Here is a 26,813-nt window from a genome sequence, read left to right as displayed (position 1 = left end):
GTTTGGTCTCAGCTAGAGTACTACTTCCAACCTGTGTGCCATACCTTACAAAAAATGCCAAAGTTTTCAAAAAGTTAGAAGAGATGAAAAAAGTTCCAAGGACTGCCAGTTGTGCCAAGAGATTTGAAAACATGGGTTCTTCTCTCAAAGCAGTGAAGGTTAAGAAATTTGACAGAGCTGTTTATTATCATAAACGTTTTTTACTGAGTAGATAAAAATACTTTCAATGATTAACAAAGTTAAAATTGTTTGTAGATTTGAAAGTCCTGCTCAACAGAGGTGGAAGTATTTGTGGAATCTGGGAGTCCAGCCTAAGATAACGGCTACAAGCTGAATGAGAACTGACTCGAGAAAAGTGCAACCTCGTGCAAAATTTTTCAGAAATTTCGTGCCAATACTGATCCCGTGCAAGGGCATGAAATAAAGAACAGAAATCACTGGAAGTGTTCAGCAGCTCAGGCAGCATCAGTGGGAGAGAGAAATAAAGGTTTCTGAAACATTGATCAGTCCTCCGTTCAAATGATCAGTTGCTTGACTTGTTGAGTGCATCCGAACAGTTTTCTGTCTGTGTTTTAGATTTCCAGCAACTCCAGTTTGTGTGTGTTTTGTTTTTGGTCATCGGTTAAAATGCACAGGCTGCCAAAAGATAAGGAAAGATCCTTCGGCGTATTTAAACCGGACCTGTCGCTTTCAGAATCCTCTCGTTGGTTAAATTACGCAGCAAACGCCACCACTCGGTGCATAGAGAAAATACATGCATATAAAATAAAAACATCTGCTGAGTATTTTGAGTTATAGTCAGAACAATGCAGATCATGACATAAAGCCGTAGCTGCAACGCCATTAACCTATAACACCAACTCGGGTGACATGGGACCGGCCCGAATAAAGGCGTTTCCACGCAGCTATACCGGTATCTTAGCAACTGCGGTGTAACGGGCGGGACGGAGCGTCCGTTGATTGGTGGGAGTGTCAATGGACGACGCCCTGGCCGCGATGCCACGTGTGAAGTTCCATTGGTCGCCTTTTCGCCGGTTGCACGTGTTGTGAACTGAACTGCATTTTTGAGGTAGCGTTAAAGGCGACATTTATGCATTACTAGAGAGATTGCGATGGCGCACACTTTTACTTTAAAGGAGCTTGTGAATTTGGCCATCGGCACTCCCGAGGTGGGGGTGTGTAACTTCAACGCGCTGCATGCACTATTGCATGGTATTTTGGAACATCTCCAACTTGGAGATGTGCAGAAGACGGTGGAAGAAGTAGAGGTTGAGTTTATCAAACCCAAGAGCTCTAAGGGCGAGGTTCCTGCAGAAGAAGCCCCTGCTTCAGAAGAAGGTCCACCCAAGGAGAATGGAAGGTCTGTTTCTCTCTTCCACCAACTGGAGGAAAAAGTTGCAAAGCTCCAAAACGCGATGGGCATCTTGGGACAATTGCCCAGTGTTCCAGAACTCATGGCCCGCAGCCAAGAGGAGACGGGCGGCAGGAAAAGCTCTCTATCCAGCAGCAGTGGAGGGCCAGTGAAGGAAATGTGGCAACTCATGCAAGTCAAAAAAAAGGTGGAAGCAAACGAGGAAGGAGTGCTTAAGGTGGGATACGGTCTGAACGTTCATTAGGTGCTGTTATTTAATAAAACCGATAAATTTAACATCCTATCCATGGGTTAATTGGATTTGGAATGTAGTGCACTTGCCAATCAATATACATAAATATGTAGGGGAAGCATTCACTACAGTCGTCAAAGGAGTTGCAGTCTAAATTATATTAAGGGATATTGGAATACACTGGAAAATCCAATGGGATTAAATGCAGGCAAGTCATTAGCTCCTAATGTTTGGGGATCCCAAAAAAGTAATGTGCTGTAATAGTTCATCTTTTGATCTGTATCTTTAGTTATGTTGTGTAATCCAAAATAATATTTCCAGTGAATCTTCCACAGACATTTCAATGTCTATCCCTGTGGCTCTTGTTTTCCTAGAGTACAGTTGCATTTGAACTTGTAGGCTAAATTATTTTAAAATAAATCTCAATGGGATTTTCAGGCAAAAGAAGGCTATATTAGAAAAGGTTAGCTTGGTGATTGTGGAGATGGGTTTTGTGATCGTGTTCAGAGGGAAAATGTATCTGCGATGGATGTACAATTGTTTTACACCCTGATCATGCACTAGGATTGTCCCGGTGCACTGCTTCTCACTTGAACAGTGGCCCGACCATTTCCCTGCCACAAACACATTGATTTGCCTGGCTGACCTCATTCTCATGTTAAACAACAACTTCCACAACTCCACCTGTGTTTTCTGGAACCTTGCAAGTGCCTGTCTTTTTTTTTTGTTTCCCCTTCATTACTTTTGCCGCCAGTTTGCACCCTGATGTCGTCTTCCCGATCTGTGGGAATAGGTTCTGCCCGTAACATGCCCATGCTTGTTTTAGATATACTTCATTCTTTCCAGCTTCCTGAAAGGATTCCACTCCCTAATATTTTTTTCTGTTCTGTCTCTTCTATGTCGGCTCTTACGACACTTGCTAAACGGGTGCTTTGGAGCTGTCTTCCTTTGTCCTTAATCATCTGTCAGTACTACAGTTATAAAAGCCCTGATCACATATCATTTCCCAACCCCTGATCTCGCATCCTCTCCTAGATGGAGCAATAGAATTCCCACTTCCTACCTCATCAACCTCCTGCTTTGGACAGATCATCTTTGCAATTTCTGCTATCTTCACAAAACTTGCAGAGTAATAGAGCATTACAGCACAGAACCAGGCCCATTGGCTCATTATTAGTCCATGCTGAACTGTTATTCTACAAAAGCCCATCGGCTGGTGTAGTCCATGCTGAGCTGTTGTTCTGCCCAGGCCCATTGACCTGCACCAAGACCATGGACTTCCATGCCCCTCCTGTCCATTTACTTATCCAAACGTCTCTTAAATGTTGTAATCAAACGCACATCCATCACATCTGCCAGTAGCTCATTCTACATTCATATTGCCCTTTCAGTGAAGAAGCTCCCCCCTCAGTTTACCCTTAAGTATCTTCCTCTGTTCTCCTTTCAGCATCCTGAAGCTACCATCCCCCTCTAACTCTGTCCTGCTAATCCTTTTTCTTCAATAACTCCTTCTCATGATGCTTTCCAACCAATCACTCTTTCACTTTTTCACCATCCAGCGACACAACAGTCACACAGGAGAAGCAACCGTTCACCTGCTCTTCTTGTGATCTAGTGTATTGCATTCAGTGCTGATGTGATCTCTTCTACATTGGAGAAACCCACACAGATTAGATGACAACTTTGTGCAGCATTTGTTTTCAGTCTGCACCAGAGACACTGAATTTCCTTTTGTCGTCCACTTCAATTCAGCATCTTGCTTCATCACTGGCATTTCAGTTCTGTGGTCTCATCGCTGTTATAACAAGACCTCGAGCAGCACCAAATCAGAGATCAGAAGCCTGAGAAGGAGTAGTTCGCTCAGGTTCACTGACTTGAGTAGAAAAGGCAGTGCTTGCAGCAGTTTGGTGCTTTGCGCAGTGGTCAAGTAGTGTTTGGGATTGATTGTCAAGATTATATTAAAGTAAGGTGGGGCAAGCAGAGTGGCTGTCATTGGAGTGGTCAGAGTTAGAGTGGAGATTTCTTTTTAGGCTTTAGCTCTTCGAGTCTTTAGAGTGGAGAGAGAAGGCAAAAAAAAGCTGTAGATGGTATTTTACATCCACAGATTTTCTAATCTTCCTCCTTTATATTTGCTCAGTTGGAACAGTAGAGTTGCTAGGCAGGATAGTGGGATGTGGGAAGGCAGGGAGACTTCCAATGACCAATGACTATACCTGCAAGAAGAGTATCCAGCTGCCGCTTCCAACAATCTGCATTAGAATTGGCTGTGGAACTGAACTGAACTCCAGATCATTTGGGAGGCTAAGGGGTGATAGATAGGATATGTAGAGAGGTAGTTATACCCAAGGAGCAAGATGCAGGAGACTGGGTGACAGGAAGGGGAAAGTGATTAAACAGTCAGTGCAGAGTATCATTGTGGCCATCTTCCCTTTCTTCTCTCTTCCCCCCTCCCCCCCCCCCCAACAACAGCTAAACAACTTTGAATACTGTTGGGGAGGGGGTGGTGGAAATGACCTAGCAGAGGAAAGACAGTGGTCAGATCTCTGGCATTGAGTCAGACTCTGACTCAGAAGGGAGGGAGAAGAGGCGAGCTGTGGAGAAAGGGAATTTGTTAGTTGGGAGAACAGAAAGGAGGTTCTGTGGATGAGAATGAGATTCCTGGTTGGTATGTTGCTTCCTGGGTGCCCGAGTTTGGGATATTTCGGATTGAATCCTCAGTATTCTTAAGTGGGAGGGTGAACAGCCAGAGGTCGTGGTCCATTTAGGTACCAATGACACAGAGTGATGAAGTTCTGCAAAATGAGTTCAGGGAATTGGGTGTTAACTTAAAGGGCAGAGCTGTAAGGAATATGATCTCAGGATTGCCGCCTGTGCTTCCTGCTAGTGATGGCAGGAATGGGAAGATTATACAGTTGAACATGTGGCCGAGGAGTTGGTGTAGGAAGAAGGGCATAAGAATTTTGGATCATTGGGCTCCCTTCCGGGGAAGGTGGGACCTATACAGAAGAATCAGTTTGGACCTGAACTGGAGGGGGCTAATATCCTAGCAGGAAGGTTTGCTAGTGCTGCATGGTGGGGTTTAAGCTAGAGTTGCAGAGGGATGGAACTAGAGTGTCAGAACATGGAGTAGTTCTGGGGACATGTTGTTAAGACCTCAGATGTTCTGGAATCAAAAGGTTGAATGTGATCTAGCTAGTGTCCTAAGCTGTATATATCTCATAGGAAGCACGGCGAGCTCAGGGCGTGGATCAACACCTGGAATTATGATATTGTAGCCATTAGCGAGACTTGGTTGCCAAAAGGCCAGGTCTGGCAGCTCAGTATTTTGGGTTCCATTGTTTTAGATGTGACAGTGGGAGTGATTATAGGAGGACTGGGTGGCATTACTAGCCAGGGAAAACATCATTGCAGTGCTCAGTCAGGACAGACTGGAGAACTTGTCTAGTGAGGTATTGTTGGTGGAACTGAGAAATAAGAAAGGTATGACCATGTTAATGGGACTACATTACATACATTACAGACCATCCAACAATCCAAGGGATTTAGAGGAACAAATTTGTAAAGAGATCGCAGACTCTTGCAAGAAACAAGGTTGTTATAGTAGGTGATTTTTAACCTTCCACATATTAACTGGGACTCCCATACTGTAAAAGGACTAGATGGGATCGAGTTTGTCAAATGTGTTCAGGTAAGTTTCCTTAATCAGTACATAGAAGTTCCAGTGTGAGAGTGTGCAATACTTGATCTGATGTTTGGGAGTGAGTCAGGACAGGTGAGAGAAGCTAGTGAAAGGGAATACTTTGCATTACCGATCACACTGCCATTAGTTTCAAAGTAGATATACAGAAAGATAGGTCTGGTCCTCAGGATGAGATTCTGAACTGGAGAAAAGGCAATTTTTATGCTATCAGAAAGGATCTAGATATTTTCGGGCAAAGATGCACTTGGTAACTGGGAGGCCTTTGAAAATGAAATTTTAAGAGCACCAATATAAAAGGTAAAGATACCAGGTGTAGGAAACCTTGGTTTTCAAGAGCTATTGAGGCATGGTTGAGGCAAAAAAGGTGCATAGCAGGTATAGGCAGATCGGTATAAATGGGGTGCTTGTGGAGTACAAGAAATGCAGGAGAACGTTTAAAGTAATCAGGAGAGCTCAAAGAAGGCATGAGGTTGCCCCAGCAAACAAGGTGAAAGGAAAATCCAAGGGATTCTACAGATACTGAGCAAAAGGATTGAAAGGGATAATATTAATCTTCTAGAAGATCAGAATAGTAATCTGTGTGTGGAGCCGAAAGAGGTGGGAGAGATCTTAGATGGTTTTTTTTATTTTTGCTTCTGTAATTACTCAGGAGACACGGTCTATAGAAGTTGGATGAAGTGGCATCAACTTCATGGACCCTATACAGATTACAGAGGAGGAGGTGTTTGCTGTCCTGAGGTAAATTAGGGTGGATAGATCCCCAGGGCCTGACAGATGTTCCCTTGGACCCTGCAGGAGGCTAGTGCAGAAATTGCTGGGGCATAGCAGAAATATTTTAATCATCCTTGGCATCAAGTGAGGTACCAGAGCATTGGAGGATCATCAATGTTGTTCTGCTGCTTAAGAAAGGGTCTGAAACTAAACCAGGAAATTATAGGCCAGTGATCTGACATCAGTTGTGGGAAAACTATTGGAAGGTATTCTAAAGGGCTGTGTATAGAAGTATTAGGATTAGATATGGACTGATTCAAGGATTCAAGGAAATGACCAGGAAAGTTGATGAAGACAAGGCAGTGAATGTTGTCTGTATGGACTTTAGCCAGGTGCTTGACAGGGTCCCACATGGGAGGTTGGTCAGGAAGGCTCAGTCACTTGGTGTTCAAGATGAGGTAGTATATTAGATTAACATTGGCTTTGTGGGAGAAGCCAGAGAGTGGTAGTAGATGGTTGCTTTGAGGACTGGAGGTCTATGACTAGTGGAGTGCCTCAGGGATCTGTACACGCTGTAAGGTTTCACTGCTAATGTAATGGCTTCTCTGTAATTTTCCACTGCTAAGGTAATGGTTTCTCTGTCGCAGTAATACTTGGGTTATGACTAGAGATAATGGAGCATGCTGGCCAATGAGTGGGATGTTGTTCATTCTTGTGTGTTTGGGAGCCGGGAATTTGCGGTCTTTTGCCGGGGAAAGAAGGCGCGAATGGAGAGAGTTGGTAGACCGCCAGATGGAGTGGACTTGGAGTGAGGGGCCGAAGGTCAGTGATAATCGGAGGAGGTCGATGGTGGACGAATGGCCTTATCAGTGAGCTCCAACGTTGCGAATTAGACTGTTTCATGAGAATGGGCCCTTTTTATTTGTTTTCTTTGCTAACCATATAGTCAAATTAAGAATTATAAATTTCAATTGTTTAATTGCATATTGTGTACTGTTTGTTATTTCATGGTACTGATTTGTAACAGGTCACATTGCGCAGCATCCACCCAAATGAGATTTCTTACGTTTGGCTGGGCTGTGGGGGCTATCATCCCCTATATGAAGCTGCTAGCCGAAGCAAGAGTTACAGATCTGTGCTGGATTGGTTGTTGTTGTCATCTATATCAGTGATTTGGATGATGTAGTTAACTGGATCAGCAAACTTGCAGGTGACATCAAGATTGAGGGTGTAGTGAACAGCGAGGAAGGCTATCGTGGCTTCTGGGATCTGGACCAGCTGGAAATATGGGCTGCAAAATGGCAGATGAAATTTAATGCAGACAAGTGTGAGGGATTTGCACTTCAGTAGGGCACTGAGGAGTGTGGTAGAAGGATCTGGGAATACAGAATACAATTTCTTGAAAGTGGTGTCACAGATAAGATTAAAGTTTTTGGCTCATTGGCCTTCATAAATCAATGTACTGAATACAGGAGATGGGATGTTACATTGAAGTGTGTCAGACATTGAGTCCTAATTTGGAGTATTGTTTTGGTTCACCTTCCCGCAGCAAAGACGTAAATAAATTTGAAAGAGTACAGAAAATTTAAAAGGCTGCACTGGGTCTGGAGGACCTGAATTGTAAGGGAAGATTGAATAGGTTAAGACTTGATTCTTTAAAGGAGAAGAACGAGGGGAGATTTGATAAAGATATACAAAATTAAAAGGTATAGATTGGGTAAATGCAAGCTGGGTTTTTCCACTGAGGTTGCGTGGGTCTACAACCAGAGGTCATGGATTAAGGGTGAAAGGTGACCAGTTTAAGGGGACCAAGAAATGCTACTTCACTCAGAGTCATGAGAGTGTGGAACGAGCTGCCACGCAAGTGGTGTATATGAACTCAATTTTAACACTTAAGAGAAGTTTGGACAGTATATGGATGGTAGGGATATGGAAGGCTATGGTTCCAGTGCAGGTCAATGGGAGTAGGCAGCTTAAGTGGTTTGGTACTGACTAGATGGTCAAAGGGCTTGTTTCTGTGCTGAACCTTTCTATGACTGACTGTAAGATAATGAACAGCTTCTTATCTTCCCTTCTATATTACAACCTTCTGGATTCAATACTGCATTTAATAACCTCTTATAACTTGCTCTCCTTGTTATCAGTACTGGCCAGTGCTTCTCTGTTGGCACAAACTTGTTTACTGAGCATTTTGTAGAGCTTTGCATTTGACAGATTTTATGTTCCTGTGTTCTCTCTCGCTATCAGCCTTGTTAACTTGCCAAATCAGATAAGCTGAACAAGTGCCACACCTGCCCTTGCCCCACCTCCCTCACTACCATTCAGGATCGCAAGCAGTCCTTGCAGGTGAAGCGACACTTCAGCTGTGAGTTTGTTGGGGTCATCTACAGTATCTGTGCTTCTAATGTAGCCTCCTATATCGGTGAGAGCTGACATGGATTGGAAGACCACTTCGCTGAGCATCTATGCTCCATCCACCAGAAGAAGTAGGATCTCCCGGTGGCCACCCATTTCAATTTGACTTCCCTTTCCCATTCTGACATGTCTGTCCACTGCCTCCTCTACTGCTGCAAAGCAGCCATACTCTGGTTGGAGGTCCTGCACCTTGTATTCCCTTTGGGTAGGCTCCAATCTGATGGCATGAATATCGATTTTTCGAACTTCTGGTGATTGTTTTACTCCCACCTCTCCTTCACCATTCCCCATTACGCTTTCCCTCTCACTTTATCTTCTTACCTGCCCATCACATTCCTCTGGTGCTCATTCCCCTTCCCTTTCTTCCATGGCCTTCTGTCCTCCCCTATCAGATTCCCCCTTCTTAAGCCCTTTATCTGTTTCACCAATTGACTTCCCAGCTCTTCACTTTACCCCTCCCTCTCTCCAGGTTTCACCTTTCACCTACTATCTTGTGCTTATCCCTCCCCTCCTTACTGACTTATCTTTTTCTTCCAGCCCAGGTGAAGAATCTTGGCCCGAAATGTTGACTGTTTACTGTTTTCCCATAGATGCTGCCTGGCCTGCTAGTTCCTTTAACATTTTGTGCTTGTTGCTTTGATTTCCAGCATCTGCATATTTTCTCGTGTTTGAACTTCATAAACAAGTTTCTTCCACAGAAACCACAGCCATGTTCTGTCAGAGATACTTCCTTAATTTTCTCCATCTACCCTGCACTCTCCCTGCAGCTTAAACTATTCAATATTCTTTCCTTTTTTTCTAGTTTTTAAATGAAGTCTCGGACCTGAAATATTAAATCTTCCCACAAAAGCTGCTTGACCTTTGAGTGATTCCAACAATGATTATTATTTTGAAAACTTAAGAATCTTGGTTGCTGTATAGTGCAGTTTTTTCTGAATGCTTTGGAAATGCTACTTTAAAAATTTGCTTTTATTTTTAGAATTCAAGCTCATGGTTATTCCAACTGGCATTTTCAGAGTACAATGATAATTGGCAGTGTTGCTGTGACGTGTCTTTTTCCCTGCAAAATAATCACTAGTGTGCACTTTTTCAGGCAATGGGATCACTACAAGAATTGATGAATGCAATTAATCTCTTGAGTAGTAACCAGGAAACAATGAAGAAGGACTTTGAAAAAGTAAGGTAGTATTAATAGCACAAGTTTAAGATGCTGGGTTTTTTTTACTAATTGGGATTAACTTAATGTACTGTAAAGATTAAACATGCTTTTTTTATTTTTCTATGTTCACACTATTGATTTTTCCTGTGAACCAGTTACCAGTTGGGTCCTTCCTGGAAAAGGACTCAAAAAATCTCTGTCCTTCTTCCCTTCCGAGCTGCTGTAGTACATGATAGACCAGTTTCATTAACTTTCTGGGTCGTACAAGACGACGACAATTAAGTGCATTGATATTGCTGTTTATCAAAACAAAAATTTAAACTGTTGGAGAGAAAGGGAAAAATGACGGGGAGAAAACAAAGCAGTGATTAAGACACTGAATGATGGTCTATGGAGAGGAAAAGAAACTGCTGGAGGAACTCTGGGTTAACCACATCAGTGGTTGTGGAAAGATGGTCACATTTCAGATTGAGACCTTGCATCAGGACAGGGAGAGTAGAGAGAAAATAGCCAGTACATAGAAGTGAGAGGAAAATGATAGATGGAACCAGATAAAGGAGGAATGCCTGGCAGATGGAACCAGGAGGGGTAGGTAATGGAGGGTAGGGAAGCTGATCAAAGGGAAAGAGACTGTGGACAGGTGGAAGTAGAATGAACTTGGAGAATGGGTAACCAGAAAATCCATTGTTTCTACAATTGAGCTGTCAGCTACTGTTCTTGTATTTGCATTTGGCCTTTGTAGCAGTGAAGAAAGTTGAGTATAGACAGGTCAGTGTGAGAATAATAGGATGTGGAATTGAAATAAGATGTCACCATCAGCTTAAGATGGCATTGTGGATGGAGTAGAGGTGCTCTGCAAAAGAGTTGTGTAGTGTGCACTTGACCTTGCTGCTGTGGGGGGGGGCACATCATGGGCGCTGAATGCAAAAGACCATGTTGGAGGAGGTGCACCACCTCATCTGGAAGGGCTTTTTAGATATTTGGCTGGTGAGGGAGAAAGTACAAATCTCACATGTTAAGGTTGCTGGGGAAAGTGCAAAAGGTTGGTTGGAAGGGATGAGTGGATCAAGGAGTCCCACATTGCCTAGTCTCCTGTGGAAAGCAGAATTTGGGGGGAGGGGGTAGAGGAGAAGATATGGCTCATGGTGAGTTCCCGTTGGAACTGATGGAAGTGATGAAGGATGATAAGCTGGATGCAAAGCCCAGTGGGATGAAAGGTGACCTATCTCCATTCTGTCTGGGGAAAGGTTGAAAGAGTGATGTGAGAGCAGATGTGTGGGAAGTGATAGAAATGGGTGTTAAAGTCGATCAGTTAAATGGTCACCATGAAAGGGCAGCTCTTCTGAGTGGTCAGTAACAAAACAGATCTTGACAGAATTCAGGCTCAAGGAGATAATATTGGACCCCATCTACTTCCCCCACCCCCTTAATTAGTAGCAAAAGTTTAATGATGTAAATATGGAGAATTTCTTATTGATATACATAACACACTGCTTTGTACATGGGTTGTCACAAGTGTCTAAGTGTCCTTTTATGGTGAGGTGGGTTTTGATGTTTACATCAAATTCTCAGAATGTAACATTAAGCTTTTATTAATTCCTTCAGCTGCAGAGTTTTCCAGATGTGTGAATGTGACGGTGACTGGGAAGCAGGAGCTGCTGACTCTACTAGAGCTTTTTTTGTCAGATTGGGGACGGTCCTGTCTTTCCCCAGAGTTAAATATACAGTACTGGTTTTAGCAGGGGGAGTGGTTCTATCCAGTGACAACACTTGCACACTTTTTGCTTGTGACTTATCAATAATCATCAACTATGAGATTTTCGCAGTCACAAAATACGTACTTTTCCATTTGTATATTTATAAGCCTTCAGCAGAAGCTGGAATGTGCAGTGAAGTGGGTAAAATGCTGACTAAATCCAAACTGTAAGTGTCTGAGATCCCAAGGGACTTGAAAATTCTCATTAGTGAGAGGTACAAATAAGGGGATGTAGCTACAATATAAGGGACCGGTCATTTAAAATTGAGGTGTGTAGAAATTTCTTCAGTGCAGTCTCGTGATATTAAGGTAAAGATGGATAACTTGTTGAAAGATTGGGACTATGGGAGCTGGTGTGGATGAGAAGCTGAGACCAACATGAGTTGGCTGTGATTATGCTGAATGGTGAGATGACTTGGTGGGGGAGGTGGGGAATGCTAGTTGTCTACTCCTGCTCCAATTTTCTCATTTCTTTTGAAAAGCCATTAGGAATTAAGGTTGGTGACCATGAATAACAAGTTGCTAGTCCTGTAGTCATTATACTTGCTATATTGCAGTGCTTTAAGCCAGACTGCACTAATGAGAAAGGAGGTGGTTTACAAACAGAACAACTTCAAGTGAATCTTGCCTTGGCAATACCGAGAATGCAAACATGGTGGATGAGATTAAGCACCAAGATTTTTGATGTTACCCTGGAGGTGGCAGTGAACTATCCTGTCCACAGGAAGCTATATAGCTGCATATATTTGCATACCTTCAACCATCGGATTTCAGTAGGGAAAATCAGTGTGGTTTGCACCAGCCGCCTTTCTGTGAGCCTTGGCTGCAGTGCAGTTGTTTGAGTGAGTACTGTAGATCATGCCTCTGATTTATCCATTTAGGGCAGGAGTTTTCAACTTTTTATTTTAATGCTGTGGAGCTCTACCATTAACCGTGGGGTCAGTAGGTCTCTGATTGGGAACCTCTGATTTACAATGTATATTGTATTTGTACCGATAGTGTTGACTGAGAGTGTGAAATAAGAGGCAGTTCTTTGCCTCCATCATAGTTTCCATGATATCCAAGAGATTGCATCCTCTGGATGCCTGAAAGGAAAAACACAGGGGTAAACCACTGGTAGGTGAGGGAAGTTTGCTGTGGGGACTGTAATTGATTCATGCTTAACATCCACAGCAGTTTGGAAATCAGAAGGTATGCTAGAATGAGGAAGAGGTATGTACAAGAATTAACGTGCATGGTGTTCTCTGCCGTTTATCTCTGCACCAATATTCACTTGGTATGAATTGTCCCAGAAGTAGTTAGTGCTGTGACACTGTTTAAATCCCCATTTGCTTTAGCTTTCTGTGAAGCTAAATTTCAAACTTCTGATACCTACAGTTACAGCAAAGCAAAGCACGAAACACTGAAGAAACGACTCGCAGATTGGTGAGTTATGAATAGAAAGTGGTAAAAATTTTGATATCCAAAGACAACTAACTAAACATTTTTTATGTAACTTAAAGTTGTGATACAATATTGTCATAACAGTGAAGTAAAAATGATCTTGAAAACAAGAATTGGAAACTAACTTTTTAATCTCTAACTTGGAGTGATAGATGGGGTTGGATTATGAAAACCATAATTATGTTTGGATTTAAAAAACTTGTCCATAATTTCCACAGCATTGAGAATTGTGCAGGCATTTGTCCTATTTATGTATAACAATGTAATTGTTTGAACTGTATGCAAGTTGTATTTAATATTCCCTTTGGGATGCAGTTTTAAGTATAAATAACTGATTCTAGACATTTAAATAATTTACAAATTTAATTTCTGGGTCTGGAAGATTGCAAAACCTGCAGAAAGTAAGATGTGAAATTTCAGTGATATTTTGTTTAGCTCCTTGTCACTGAGAGGTATTGCTATGAAGCATATTGTGAATTTTTGTAAGATGGGCTATTTCTCCCTTTGAATCCACTATATAAGTGGAGATGTGTTCATAGGGGATGATTTTCTCTCATAGCCATTTTATCATTAAATAACAGCAGTGGGTCAGTTTTTAAATTAACAGCTGAGACCAACATTAGACTTGCTGGGGGAGGGATGGGGTGGGGTACAGGGAAGACAAAAAAAAATGCAGTGCATTTTTAAAAAAAAATTAGTGTCTCAGTACTGTACGGCAATAAAATTTGGACATATTGTCGCTGCATTCATTGGGTTAGCAGTCACATTTGAGACCTATTATTACCACACACACTGTCCAGTCAAGGGACATGAAAACAAACATCTCTTCTTGCAGTCCTTTCATCTACAATGCATTTCCTCTGACATCCATGGCTTGTGGATTAGGTAAGGGTGGGGATATCAAGGAAAGAAATGGGATTTGAAGATCATGGTTCATGGAAGAAAGGTGATGTAACTCAGAGTAATAAGTTAAAATATGGTGAGTTAGTAGCAGTGGAGTAAAGATCAAGCAACACATACACAATACTGGATGAACTCAGCAGGCCAGGCAGCATCTAATGAAAAGAGTACAGCTGACATTACAGGCTGAGACCCTTCAGCAGGACTTGAGAGATCAAGAAATTAATTTAAAGAGGTAACCATGGTTATTAAGGCTCCTCAAATGCAGCTTTAAAATACGAATTAATCTAATCTATATGAATATAGGGTAAAAGGTTTGTTAATGTGATTCAATATACTGTATCTGGTATTATATTTTTTCTTTTTTATAATCTGTATTCTCTTGGACTCTTCTGTATAGAAATCTAAAAACATTGAAAAGGAAGAAAGAAAAAAAGGTGGAGTTGGGGGGTGGGTGGGTGGAGAGTAGCTAATGAATGCAAAGCAGTGAAAAATATAAAATGGACAGTTAGGCCTTCTAGTGAATATAGAGGATTCTTGAGGTAAATACAGTAGATTATGGTTAATTAGGCCATTGATTACTTATGACAGCCGGGTATCTGTTCAAAAAGCAATGATTTTTGTTACCGACGGTTGATGAGAAATGAGCAGGAAGACAATTCTGAACTCTTTTACTCACTGCTTTTTCAAGCATTTAGGCTTGGTGATCCAAGAAATTGCCGGGAAATGAAACAATTTCACTATTTCAACAAGTTAATAATGTTACAATGAAAACTAAGATTTGGAGAATGCAATCATTGATAGCATTGAATGAAGACAGTCCATTATCTACACTAGGGGTCTGTGCTGATTTTGTTCAGTTATTGTCAATCAAAAGAACACAACAGCGTACACAGGATTAATTCCTGTCAATAACTATTAGCAGATGAATATAGTAAAATCATCACAATAATAAATTAGAAAAGGGGAGAGAGGACTTAATACAAGTACAATCACTGGGAAGAAGATACTTAAACGATTTGGTGGGGGGTGGTGGCGGGGAGGATAAATGGTCCATGTGAACTGATGGCTTGCATACTAGGATTGTAAGAAATATCTCAAGGGGAAGAAGATGCCCTGTACTGTCTTACAGAATTCCTTTACTAGATTCTTGAGGGGTCTGAATGGGTTATAAAATCACAAATTCAGTACTGCTATTCAAAAAAAGGAGGGAGACTGAAAGCCTGACATCTGCTATTGAGAACATGGTGGATCTAATATCAAGGAAGTAGCAGCAGCACTTATAGGAATAAATTGTATAATCAAGCAGAATTGAGGTTTCTGTATGAAACTGAAGGTGTGCATAGCAGGCTTGTTAGAAATCTTTTAGGATTTTGAGCAGGATGGATAAAAGTGGCACACAGTTGAGATGGTCTACTTAAATTTCCAAAAGATGCTTTGGACTGATTCTTGTGTTAGTTTATGGCATTTGGGTAATAGTATGGCTGGAACATTGGCTAATTAATAGAAAATGTAGTATCAGGATAAATGGGTAATTTTTCCATTAGTAAATTATAAGAAATGGGGTGCCACAGGTATTGGTGCCAGCATCTTGACTATGTACTGTTTAATGTTAGTGACTTAAAGGAACTGAGTGCTTAGTGGCATTAGATAAAAAAAAAAAGGACGTAAAGTGTCAGCAGATAGATATAGGCAGGCTAAGTGCATGGTCAAATTTGCAGACCAATTTCCCCATAATTTCAATCAAGCTGGAATCCCCAATTTAATACACTGTAGATGTGCTTGTGTGGGAAGTGGGTTGGTTCAGAATCAAAGTGGGCAAACAGACCCTTCAGCTCACTAAATCTTTGCTGATTATCAAGCACCCAGTTGCATCTATTGGTGATGTGGACTAATGCCACATTGTTGTACCCAGCCTGTACAGTGGACAACTTGTACAGTGGTCTGGGAGGAAACAAACAGCAAGGTAAAACCCAATCCAGTCATGGGGAGAACATATGAACTCCACACAGATGATAGAGGATGCTGGTCACTGGAGTTGTGAGGCAGCGTATCTACTAGCTGCACAACTGTGTCTGCCTCCCTCCAGTTATGAAGTTGTTGTAAATCAAGCAGAAGAGCACCCAAGTTTGCATGCTAGGAAGGTCTCCCTTGCTCAACTTATTCTCCACCCACAAGACCCAGTTAGTTATCTCCTACAAGGTACAAAGAAATGTGAGGCATCCTCTTCTGTTGCTTAAGAAAAGTACCTCAGACTGCTGCTCCTCCATTATAGAAATTTCTTTCTGGTGATCAAAGTATAAGTGCAGCTCTGAGCTCACCACCAGTTTAGATCTGTTTTCTTTTTATATTAATATGAAAAAGTGACTTGCTTGGCTAGGGGTTATTTTGGGATGGCTGTGTAAATATCAAAAACATTGATACTATTTTTTAATGATTTCATAATTATCACTTTTTTTCCTTTTGATTAGAGTACTTTTGAAGACCAGCTGAATAATCTGCCAGATGCAAAAGATTTTGTTTTGTGGACTACTTTGCAGACATTATTGAATAAAGATGTGAGTAATGGCTTTGGTTTGCGCATTAGTGGAGCATCTGAAAGAATATCTTTTTTTTTCAGATATATTGTCAGATGTACAATGGTAGCTTTGCAGAGCAAGGTTCCCTCCGTTTTTTAACAGCTGCATGGACCAACCATTGCAAGAAATTTGCAAGAAATTTTTACTTGGCCTGAAAATTGCAAACCACTTTAAATATTTTTTGTAATATGCATACGATGAATATTTAGAATGAAAATGGAAAAATCAACTTTATTTAATTGAAGGGTATAAACATTGAAGGGTATAATGAAGCATGGTACAACAAAGACTATCTTTGGCACATACTCAACGATTCAGAAATAACTTCCCTTTTACCATCAGATTTCTGAATGGGCATTAAACCCGTGAATGTTACCTCTCTACAATTTCTCTTTTTGCATGACTTATTTAATTTAATGTTTTAAAATGTGTATACTTGCTGTCATTTAGTTTTGATTGTGTATTGCAATGTACTGCTGCTGCACAACAGATTTCACAACACATGCCAGTGATATTAAACCTGAGCCCTTTTTTAAGCACACTCTTGCTTAACGGTCATCTTTTGGAACATTTGCAGAAGAGCCTGGGAATCTTGCTTGGCATCCTGCAACACTTCCATTAAAAATACCCAAAAATGTTGTGTGGGAGGGGTAATAACTGATGTCCTCTTAGCAGGACCAAGTATCTGCAATATTTTATAATTTTAAGCCAAACTAGTATTGTCATTCCAATATGGCAGGACTAGTCCTGATTTTTTTTTTTTTTTAAAATAGTGAGCAAATAAATGTCGAAAGATGTCTTGACCTGCAGAAGGCAGTTAAGTAGGTACCAGATGCTGGGTGAGAGACACGCATACAAGACGAGTTTTTCTGAGGTAGCTAGCAATTTTAAAAGCTTTTAGGAGAGCTGCTTATATGGAAAATGGCATATATAAAGGGAAGAAGATTTTGGAGTGATCAATGTATTTTACCTTTGACTATTTTTCTTTTTAATACTTTTTTTAAAATGAGTGGTCAATCATCAGAAGATATCGGAGCAGAATTAGGCCATTCAGCCCATTGAGTCTATTCTACCATTTGATCATGGCTGACTTATTTTCCCCCTCAATACCATTCTCCTGCCTTCTCCCCTTAACCTTTGAAGTCCTTACTAATCAAGAACCTATCATCCTCCACTTTAAATATACCCAATGATGGCCTCCACAACTGTCTGTGGCAATGAATTCCACAGATTCACCACCCTCTGGCTAAAGAAATTCCTCCTCATTGCTGTTCTAAAGGGTTATCTTTGTATTCTGATGCCGTGCTCTCTAGTCCTAGACTCTCGCACTATTGGAAACGTCCTCACCATGTCTAGTCCATCCAGGCCTTTTAATACTTGGTAGGTTTCAATGAGGTCCCCTCTCATTCTTCCAAACGCCAACAAATACAGGCCCAGATCCATCAAATGTTCTTTGTACATTATCCCTTCATTCCCAAGATCATTCTCATAAACATCCTCTTAGACCTTCTCCAATATAATCATTGGGACCTCTTCTGGGGCAGGTGGGACCTGTACAAGAGAGACAGGTTACACTTGAACCACAGGGGGACCAGTATCCTTTCAGGGAGGTTTGTTAGTGCTATTAGGGAGGCTTTAAACTAGATTTGCAGGGGGATGGGAACCAGAGTGCCAGAGCTGACAGTGTGGCTGGGGTGAAAATAAATGATGTTGAAAGTTTAAGCAAATCCGCTGATAGAAAGGTTGTGAGTGGTGGTAAAAATCTTCTGAGGTGTATATATTTCGATGCTAGGAGTATTGCGGGGAAGGTGGATGAGTTGAGGGCGTGGATTGACACATGGAATTATGATGTTGTAGCAATTAGTGAAACTTGGCTACAGGAGGGGCAGGACTGGCAGCTTAATATTCCAGGGTTCCGATGTTTCAGATGTGATCGAGGCAGAGGAATGAAAGGTGGGGGAGTAGCATTGCTTGTTAGGGAAAATATTACAGCAATGCTCAGGCAGGACAGATTAGAGGGCTTGTCTACTGAGTCCTTATGGGTGGAGCTGAGAAACAGGAAAGGTATGGCCACATTAGTGGGATTGTATTACAGACCACCCAATAGTCAACGAGACTTGGAAGAGCAAATCTGCAGAGAGATAGCAGACAACTGCAGGAAACATGAAGTTGTGGTGGTAGGGGATTTTAATTTTCCATACAGTGATTGGGACTCCCATACTGTTAGGGGTCTAGATGGTTTAGAGTTTGTAAAATGTGTTCAGGAAAGTTTTCTAAATCAGTATATAGAGGGACCAACTAGAGGGGATGCAATATTGGATCTCCTGTTAGGAAACGAATTAGGGCAAGTGACGGAAGTCTGTGTAGGGGAGCACTTTGGTTCCAGTGATCATAACGCCATTAGTTTCAATTTGATCATGGATAAGGATAGATCTGGACTTAGGGTTGAGGTTCTGAACTGGAAGAAGGCCAAATTTGAAAAAATGAGAAAGAATCTAAAAAGTGTGGATTGGGACAGGTTGTTCTCTGGCAAAGATGTGATTGGTAGGTGGGAAGCCTTCAAAGGAGAAATTTTGAGAGTGCAGAGTTTGTATGTTCCTGTCAGGATTAAAGGCAAATTGAATGGAAATAAGGAACCTTGGTTCTCAAGGGATATTGCAACTCTGATAAAGAAGAAGAGGGAGTTGTATGAAATGTATAGGAAACGGGGTAAATCAGGTGCTTGAGTATAAGAAGTGCAAGAATATACTTAAGAAAGAAATCAGGAGGGCAAAAAGAAGACATGAGGTTGCCGTGGCAGTCAAAGTGAAGGATAATCCAAAGAGCTTTTACAAGTATATTAAGAGCAAAAGGATTGTAAGGGATATAATTGGTCCTCTTGAAGATCAGAGTGGTCGGCTTTGTGCGGAACCAAAGGAAATGGGGGAGATTTTAAATAGGTTTTTTGCATCTGTATTTACTAAGGAAGCTGGCATGAAATCTATGGAATTGAGGGAATCAAGTAGTGACACCATGGCAACTGTACAGATTGAAAAGGAGGAGGTGCTTGCTGTCTTGAGGAAAATTAAAGTGGATAAATTCCCGGGACCTGACAGGGTGTTCCCTCGGACCTTGAAGGAGACTAGTGTTGAAATTGCGGGGGCCCTGGCAGAAATATTTAAAATGTCGCTGTCTACGGGTGAAGTGCCGGAGGATTGGAGAGTGGCTCATGTTGTTCCGTTGTTTAAAAAAGGATCGAAAAGTAATCCAGGAAATTATAGGCCGATGAGTTTAACGTCAGTAGTAGGTAAGTTATTGGAGGGAGTACTAAGAGACAGAATCTACAAGCATTTGGATAGACAGGGGCTTATTAGGGAGAGTCAACATGGCTTTGTGCATGGTAGGTTATGTTTGACCAATCTGTTGGAGTTTTTCGAGGAGGTTACCAGGAAAGTGGATGAAGGGAAGGCAGTGGATATTGTCTACATGGACTTCAGTAAGGCCTTTGACAAGGTCCCGCATGGGAGGTTAGTTAGGAAAATTCAGTTGCTAGGTATACATGGAGAGGTGGTAAATTGGATTGGACATTGGTTCGATGGAAGAAGCCAGAGAGTGGTGGTAGAAAATTGCTTCTCTGAGTGGAGGCCTGTGACTAGTGGTGTGCCACAGGGATCAGTGCTGGGTCCATTGTTATTTGTCATCTATATCAATGATCTGGATGATAATGTGGTAAATTGGATCAGCAAGTTTGCTGATGATACAAAGATTGGAGGTGTAGTAGACAGTGAGGAAGGTTTTCAGAGCCTGCAGAGGGACTTGGACCAGCTGGAAAAATGGGCTGAAAAATGGCAGATGGAGTTTAATACTGATAAGTGTGAGGTATTGCACGTTGGAAGGACAAACCAACGTAGAACATACAGGGTTAATGGTAAGGCACTGAGGAGTGCAGTGGAACAGAGGGATCTGGGAATACAGATACAAAATTCCCTAAAAGTGTCATCACAGGTAGATAGGGTCGTAAGGAGAGCTTTTGGTACATTGGCCTTTATTAATCGTAGTACTGAGTATAAGAGCTGGAATGTTATGATGAGGGTGTATAAGGCATTGGTGAGGCAGAATCTGGAGTATTGTGTTCAGTTTTGGTCACCAAATTACAGGAAGGATATAAATAAGGTTGAAAGAGTGCAGAGAAGGTTTACAAGGATGTTGCCGGGACTTGAGAAACTCAGTTACAGAGAAAGGTTGAATAGGTTAGGACTTTATTCCCTGGAGCGTAGAAGAATGAGGGGAGATTTGATAGAGGTATATAAAATTATGATGGGTATAGATAGAGTGAATGCAAGCAGGCTTTTTCCACTGAGGCAAGGGGAGAAAAAAACCAGAGGACATGGGTTAAGGGTGAGGGGGGAAAAGTTTAAAGGGAACATTAGGCGGGGCTTCTTCACACAGAGAGTGGTGGGAGTATGGAATGAGCTGCCAGATGAGGTGGTAAATGTGGGTTCTTTTTTAACATTTAAGAATAAATTGGACAGATTCATGGATGGGAGGTGTATGGAGGGATATGGTCCGTGTGCAGGTCAGTGGGACTAGGCAGAAAATGGTTTGGCACAGCCAAGAAGGGCCAAAGGGCCTGTTTCTGTGCTGTAGTTTCTATGGTTCTATGGTTTCTATGGTTCTAATAGCAGCCTATCCTTTCACAATACTCCAGTGTGGTCTGAGCAATGCCTTAAAGCCTCAGCATGACATCGTTGCTTTCATGTTCCAGTCCTCCGAAAATGAATGCTAGCATTGCATTTTTTTTTTTTTTTTTTTGTTAAAACTATCGACTCAATGTGCAAATTGCCCTTTAGGGAATCCTATACTAGTGCTCTCAAATCCTTTTGCACCTCTGATTTCTGAATTGTCTCCCCTTAGAAAATTGTCTATACCTTTATTCCTTCTACCAAAGTGCATGAGCATACACACTTCCTTGCAATGTATTACGTCTGCCACTGTGCCAGTCTTCTAATTTGTCAGTTCTTCAGCAGACTCCCTTCTTCCTTAATACTGCCTACCTCTCCATCTGTCTTTGTATTGCCCTCAAACCTGGCCACAAGGCCATCAATTCCGTCATCCAGATCAATAACATGTAATGTGAAAAGAAGCGGTCCCAAACCAAACACCTGCAGAACACCACTAGTCACCAGCAGCCAACCAGAAAAGATCCCCCTTCATTTCCCATTCTGCATCCTGCGAGTCAGCCAGCCTTCTATCCATGCTAGTATCTCCCATAATAGCATGAGCTCTTGTCCAGCAGCCTCGTGTGTAGCACCTTCGTCTGGCTTTCTGAAGCCTTATGTATGGCACCTTGTCACAAGCCTTCTAATCACATGAAAAATCAACTTCGTTTCTATTCAAACTGCTGTTAAGTACTTTGAGCATTTAGTTCTAAAATTTGATGGCTTTTTATATGTAAATAGCTTGTATTATAAATGTATAAATTATTTGTATAGTTTATACATGATTAATTAGAGCTGGATAGATATTAATAATCTAACTTTTCTATTTTACACTTAGCTTGATTATGATGCAAAAATTTCCTTGCTTAGTCTTCAATCAGAAATGGGTGATTTTGAAACAGATGCAGAAGGTCGGAAGGTGGTAAGTAAAACTCCACCTTTGGATCTTGGGTACGAGGTAGAAACGGGAAGTGCGAGGTGTGGGAACTATAAGGTTGGTAGCAGTGGATGGGAGATCTGCGAGGTGTGGGAACTATAAGGTTGGTAGCAGAGTTTCTAAGTCCCGTTTCTACCTCCTACCCAAGATCCACAAACCTGCCTGTCCTGGCAGACCTATTGTCTCAGCTTGTTCCTGCCCACTGAACTCATTTCTGCATAGCTCGACATGGTTTTATCCCCCCTTGTTCAATCCCTTCCTGCCTATGTTCGTTTCACTTCTCACGCTCTTAAACTTTTCGATGATTTTAAGTTCCCTGGCCCCCACCGCTTTATTTTCACCATGGATCTCCAATCCCTATATACTTCCATCCCCCATCAGGAAGGTCTCAAAGCTCTCTGCTTCTTTTTGGATTGCAGACCTAATCAGTTCCGCTCTACCACCACTCTGCTCTGTCTAGCAGAATTAGTCCTTACTCTTAATAATTTCTCCTTTGGCTCCTCCCACTTCCTCCAAACTAAAGGTGTAGCTATGGGCACCCGTATGGGTCCTAGCTATGCCTGCCTTTTTGTTGGGTTTGTGGAACAATCTATGTTCCAAACCTATTCTGGTATCTGTCCCCCACTTTTCCTTCGCTACATCGACGACTGCATTGGCGCTGCTTCCTGCACGCATGCTGAGCTCGTTGACTTTATTAACTTTGCCTCCAACTTTCACCCTGCCCTCAAGTTTACCTGGTCCATTTCCGACACCTCCCTCCCCTTTCTAGATCTTTCTGTCTCTATCTCTGGACACAGCTTATCCACTGATGTCTACTATAAGCCTACTGACTCTCTCAGCTATCTGGACTATTCCTCTTCTCACCCTGACTCTTGCAAAAACGCCATCCCCTTCTTGCAATTCCTCCGTCTCCGCCGCATCTGCTCTCAGGATGAGGCTTTTCATTCCAGGACAAGGGAGATGTCCTTTATTTTTTAAAAGAAGGGGGCTTCCCTTCCTCCACCATCAACTCTGCTCTCAAACGCATCTCCCCCATTTCACGCACATCTCTCACTGCATCCTCCTGCCACCCCACTAGGAATAAGGTTCCCCTGGTCTTCACCTACCACCCCACCAGCCTCCGGGTCCAACATATTATTCTCCGTAACTTCCACCACCTCCAATGGGATCCCACCACTAAGCACACCTTTCCCTTCCTGCTCCCTACGTGACTCCCTTGTCCATTCGTCTCCCCCATCTCTCCCCACCGATCTCCCTCCTGGCACTTATCCTTGTAAGCGGAACAAGTGCTACACATGCCCTTACATTTCCTCCCTTACCACCGTTCAGGGCCCCAGACAGTCCTTCCAGGTGAGGCGACACTTCACCTGTGAGTCGGTTGGGGTGATATACTGCGTCCGGTGCTCCCGATGTGGCCTTCTATATATTGGCGAGACCCGACGCAGACTGGGAGACCGGTTTGCTGAACACCTACGCTCTGTTCGCCAGAAAAAGCAGGATCTCCCAGTGGCCACACATTTTAATTCCACATCCTATTCCCATTCTGACGTGTCTATCCACGGCCTCCTCTACTGTAAAGATGAAGCCACACTCAGGTTGGAGGAACAACACCTTATGTTCCGTCTGGGTAGCCTCCAACCTGATGGCATGAACATTGACTTCTCTAACTTCTGCTAATGCCCCACCTCCCCCTTGTACCCCATCTGTTATTTATTTTTATACACACATTCTTTCACTCTCCTTTTTCTCCCTCTGTCCCTCTGACTATACCTCTTGCCCATCCTCTGGGCCCTCCCCCGCCCCCCCCTTGTCTTTCTCCCTGGGCTTCCTGTCTCATGATCCTCTCATATCCCCTTTGCCAATGACCTGTCCAGCTCTTGGCTCCATCCCTCCCCCTCTTGTCTTCTCCTATCATTTTGGATCTCCCCTTCCCCCTCCCACTTTCAAATCTCTTACTAACTCTTCCTTCAGTTAGTCCTGATAAAGGGTCTCGGCCTGAAACATCGACTGTACCTCTTCCTGGAGATGCTGCCTGGCCTGCTGTGTTCACCAGCAACTTCGATGTATTGCTTGAATTCCCAGCATCTGCAGAATTCCTGTTGTTTGTGTTTTTAAATAATGTTGGGGGGTGGGGGTGGGGGGGTGGGAGAGCCAAAAAAGTGATTGGAAGTTTTCACATTGTTTTGTGCTTCCATTTGTTTATATATGCTGAAAGTACAATTCAAGTGAGAATTCCTAAAGCTAACTTTTTGTATAGGATCTAAACGTTAAAGAATTTTTTTCCCCCTTTTTTTTCTAACAAATGGGTAAGAATGTTCAAGTATAGATGAAGCAGTGCATATTAAACATTTACATTTAACCATGGGTTGTTGCTTATTAATCTTTTTTAATAAAATGCTTGGATGTTGCATTTTGGCTAATGATTATATAAAAGTATTGGAGTAAATTGTGTAGAAGCTTAAATGTTTCTCAAATGCTATGTGTAAGTGATGAATGTTTCCCCTCAAATCAAAAATAAGAATGGCCTTTTCAGTTCTATGGTTACTCGTTTCTCCTTAATCTGACTCTAGTATGATTAAAGAGACATTTCTCAACATGTGTCAGTAATAATAAACCTAATTGTTTTCTATTGGTACCTTTGGAGTATTAAATATTTTGCAGGTTTGTGGTTGTTCCTCTCTTGGGCTCGACATTTTAAGTTCATATTCTTTGATTAAATCTTTGTCTACTGCCCATTATCTGGCCAAATGATAATTGGGGCAACATAGTAGCATATCAGTTAGCATAATGTTATTATTTTGCCAGTGCAGCAGTTTTGCAATTGAAATGTACTCCTCAAGGGGGATGCAAGTATACTCTCAATATTTACTATCTAGGTGAGCAGCTGAATTACCAAGGCAGAGAAGATTGCATGCAAAGTGCTGATAGATGGGATCTTGCTGGTTGACATGATTCTGTGTTGTGCAACTGTCGATGACTGGCCATGTTCCTTATAGCAACATTACTCTCAAGCCAGGGGAATAACACAAGCTCAGTATGTATTATAGGTGTCAATAAAAATGAAGTGCCAACCCCGCAGCTGAAGTGCAGGACGAAATACATACTAGGTGGAAGTACCAAACTAAAGAAAGCTGAGCAGTTGAAAACTCTGGAATCTTGCTGCTGGTAGATAAATCATAGGTGAAGGAAAATCCAGGAGCTTGCTTGGTGGAGCCCAGCACAAGTGCAAAAAGCCAGTTAAGGCAGTGACAGCCATCATGAACCAGAAATCCTAGTGGATTCTAAAGATGAAGATTGGCTTTATTTCTAATGTATACATCGAAACATACAGCAAAATGTGTCATTTGCATGACATCTGGGGCTTGTGCTGGGTAGCCCAGGATGTTGTCACACTTGTGGTCCAACATAGCATGCCCACAACTCACTAGCCCTAACTTGTACATCTCTTGAATGTGGTAGGAAACTCACACAGTCACGGAGAGAATGTACATACCCCTTACAGACAGTGGCTGGAATTGAACCCTGATCTTACAGCTGGTGCTGTAAAGTGATGTGCTAACCACTGTGCTGCCATACCACTTCAAAGTCCACTCATTTACAAGAGGGAAGCTTAAACCAGGCTGGTTAACTTTAAGTAATTTCAAAACAGTTTTAAAATCCTGTTTATTATGGTGTTCAGTGCCATCTTGGCTTTGGTCCTGAAGACTTGAGCCTCAATGTTTTTGTGCCTCCACTCACTGTTTCACTGCAGTTATAACACTGCCATCTACCTGACAATGTGAAACATTGCACAATAAACCCGTGCATAAAGGTGAAAAACAAGCTTGCCAGAATGAGTTTAAATTGTGGTCTAGCAGATATCACCAATTATCATTTTGTTTGGGTTAGGGCTCACAGCTTGTTAAAGTTTTAATCAAACAATGTCAAAATAGTATGAATGACAGTCTTTCAAATCAGAGCATCATTTTGACAATGTGAGCCCTGATAAAAGTGCTGCCTTGGGAATAAAAGGAAAGCTCGTTATTGGCTTGTGTTGCACTGCAGAAAGGAAAATGGTTTTGGATGCTGGAAACCAACCACTGTAGAAGTTGTTTGGGGTTGGGACTGACCTCTGACACTGCCACCTTCATCTGTTTCATAATATAGTGGGTGCTCATCTTCGCCGAGGGTTGAGTTCCTGAGATCCCAAGAGATGCCATCTGGAGTTTAGCCATCTGGCACTTGGCTCTTGCTAGGGTCACCTGTGGTGACAAGGTCAAAGGGGAGGTTTCAGATGCAGCAATCAAAACAGGACCTTAGTGGTGGGACTGTCGGAAGATGATGACGCATCACAATGGCAGTGAAGGTGGAAGAAGTTGCAGCGATGCAGGGTACCCAGTCATCTTGTATTCCATGCCACTGGACCCTGATCTCAATCTGTCAAGGAGTGTGTGGTTGCTGCTTATACATCAAAGTCACGCACAGGCATTCTCCATGAAAGGAGTCCACCCTAACATCCCAGATTGGCTTCTGCAGCCACCTGAGGAGCCAACAATAGGCAGCCCCTCAGGAGAACAGCATAGACTCTAGTGATCGCAGTACTACTAGTGCTTAGCATCCTGGCCTCAATCACAGTGAAGCTTCTTTATCTTAAAGCATTTAGGTTACCACTGCAAAACACAGTGGCTACTGGGAGACAGGAGCCTCTGCTGATGAGGGAGAGTGCTCTGGTGTGCAGTCCATGCATTATGTACAAATTAGGTTGCTTCAAGAAATGTGGTGGTTGGCGCATGGGAACACTTCCAACGTTGGGGTCTGTCTGGAGAGCCCAGTACTGTTCAGCTGGATGTGTCTGTGTCTTAGGGGAATAGCTTAAGAGCAGTAGTATGAAGAGGAAGTAGTTAAGTAAAGAGAGGGGAAGTAGTAACCTGGA

General features: G+C 42.3%; 1 protein-coding gene across 1 annotated transcript; it reads left to right on the top strand.

Moving 5' to 3' along the window:
- The first annotated feature begins 1,046 nt into the window (after positions 1-1,046).
- On the top strand, positions 1,047-25,658 carry LOC140202434 (uncharacterized protein C16orf96 homolog). The gene is made up of 6 exons (XM_072267300.1): positions 1,047-1,589; positions 9,524-9,607; positions 12,723-12,770; positions 16,160-16,246; positions 21,803-21,886; positions 25,581-25,658. The coding sequence occupies exons 1-6, from the start codon at positions 1,113-1,115 to the stop codon at positions 25,656-25,658; spliced, it is 858 nt and encodes a 285-aa protein (XP_072123401.1). The 5' UTR covers positions 1,047-1,112.
- The last annotated feature ends 1,155 nt before the right edge of the window (positions 25,659-26,813 follow it).

Source organism: Mobula birostris, chromosome 9 (genome assembly GCF_030028105.1).
Source record: "Mobula birostris isolate sMobBir1 chromosome 9, sMobBir1.hap1, whole genome shotgun sequence".
In the NCBI taxonomy this organism is placed as follows: Eukaryota; Metazoa; Chordata; class Chondrichthyes; order Myliobatiformes; family Myliobatidae; genus Mobula; species Mobula birostris.
Note: the sequence above shows the minus strand (reverse complement) of the source record. Positions and strands in the feature narration are given on the sequence as shown.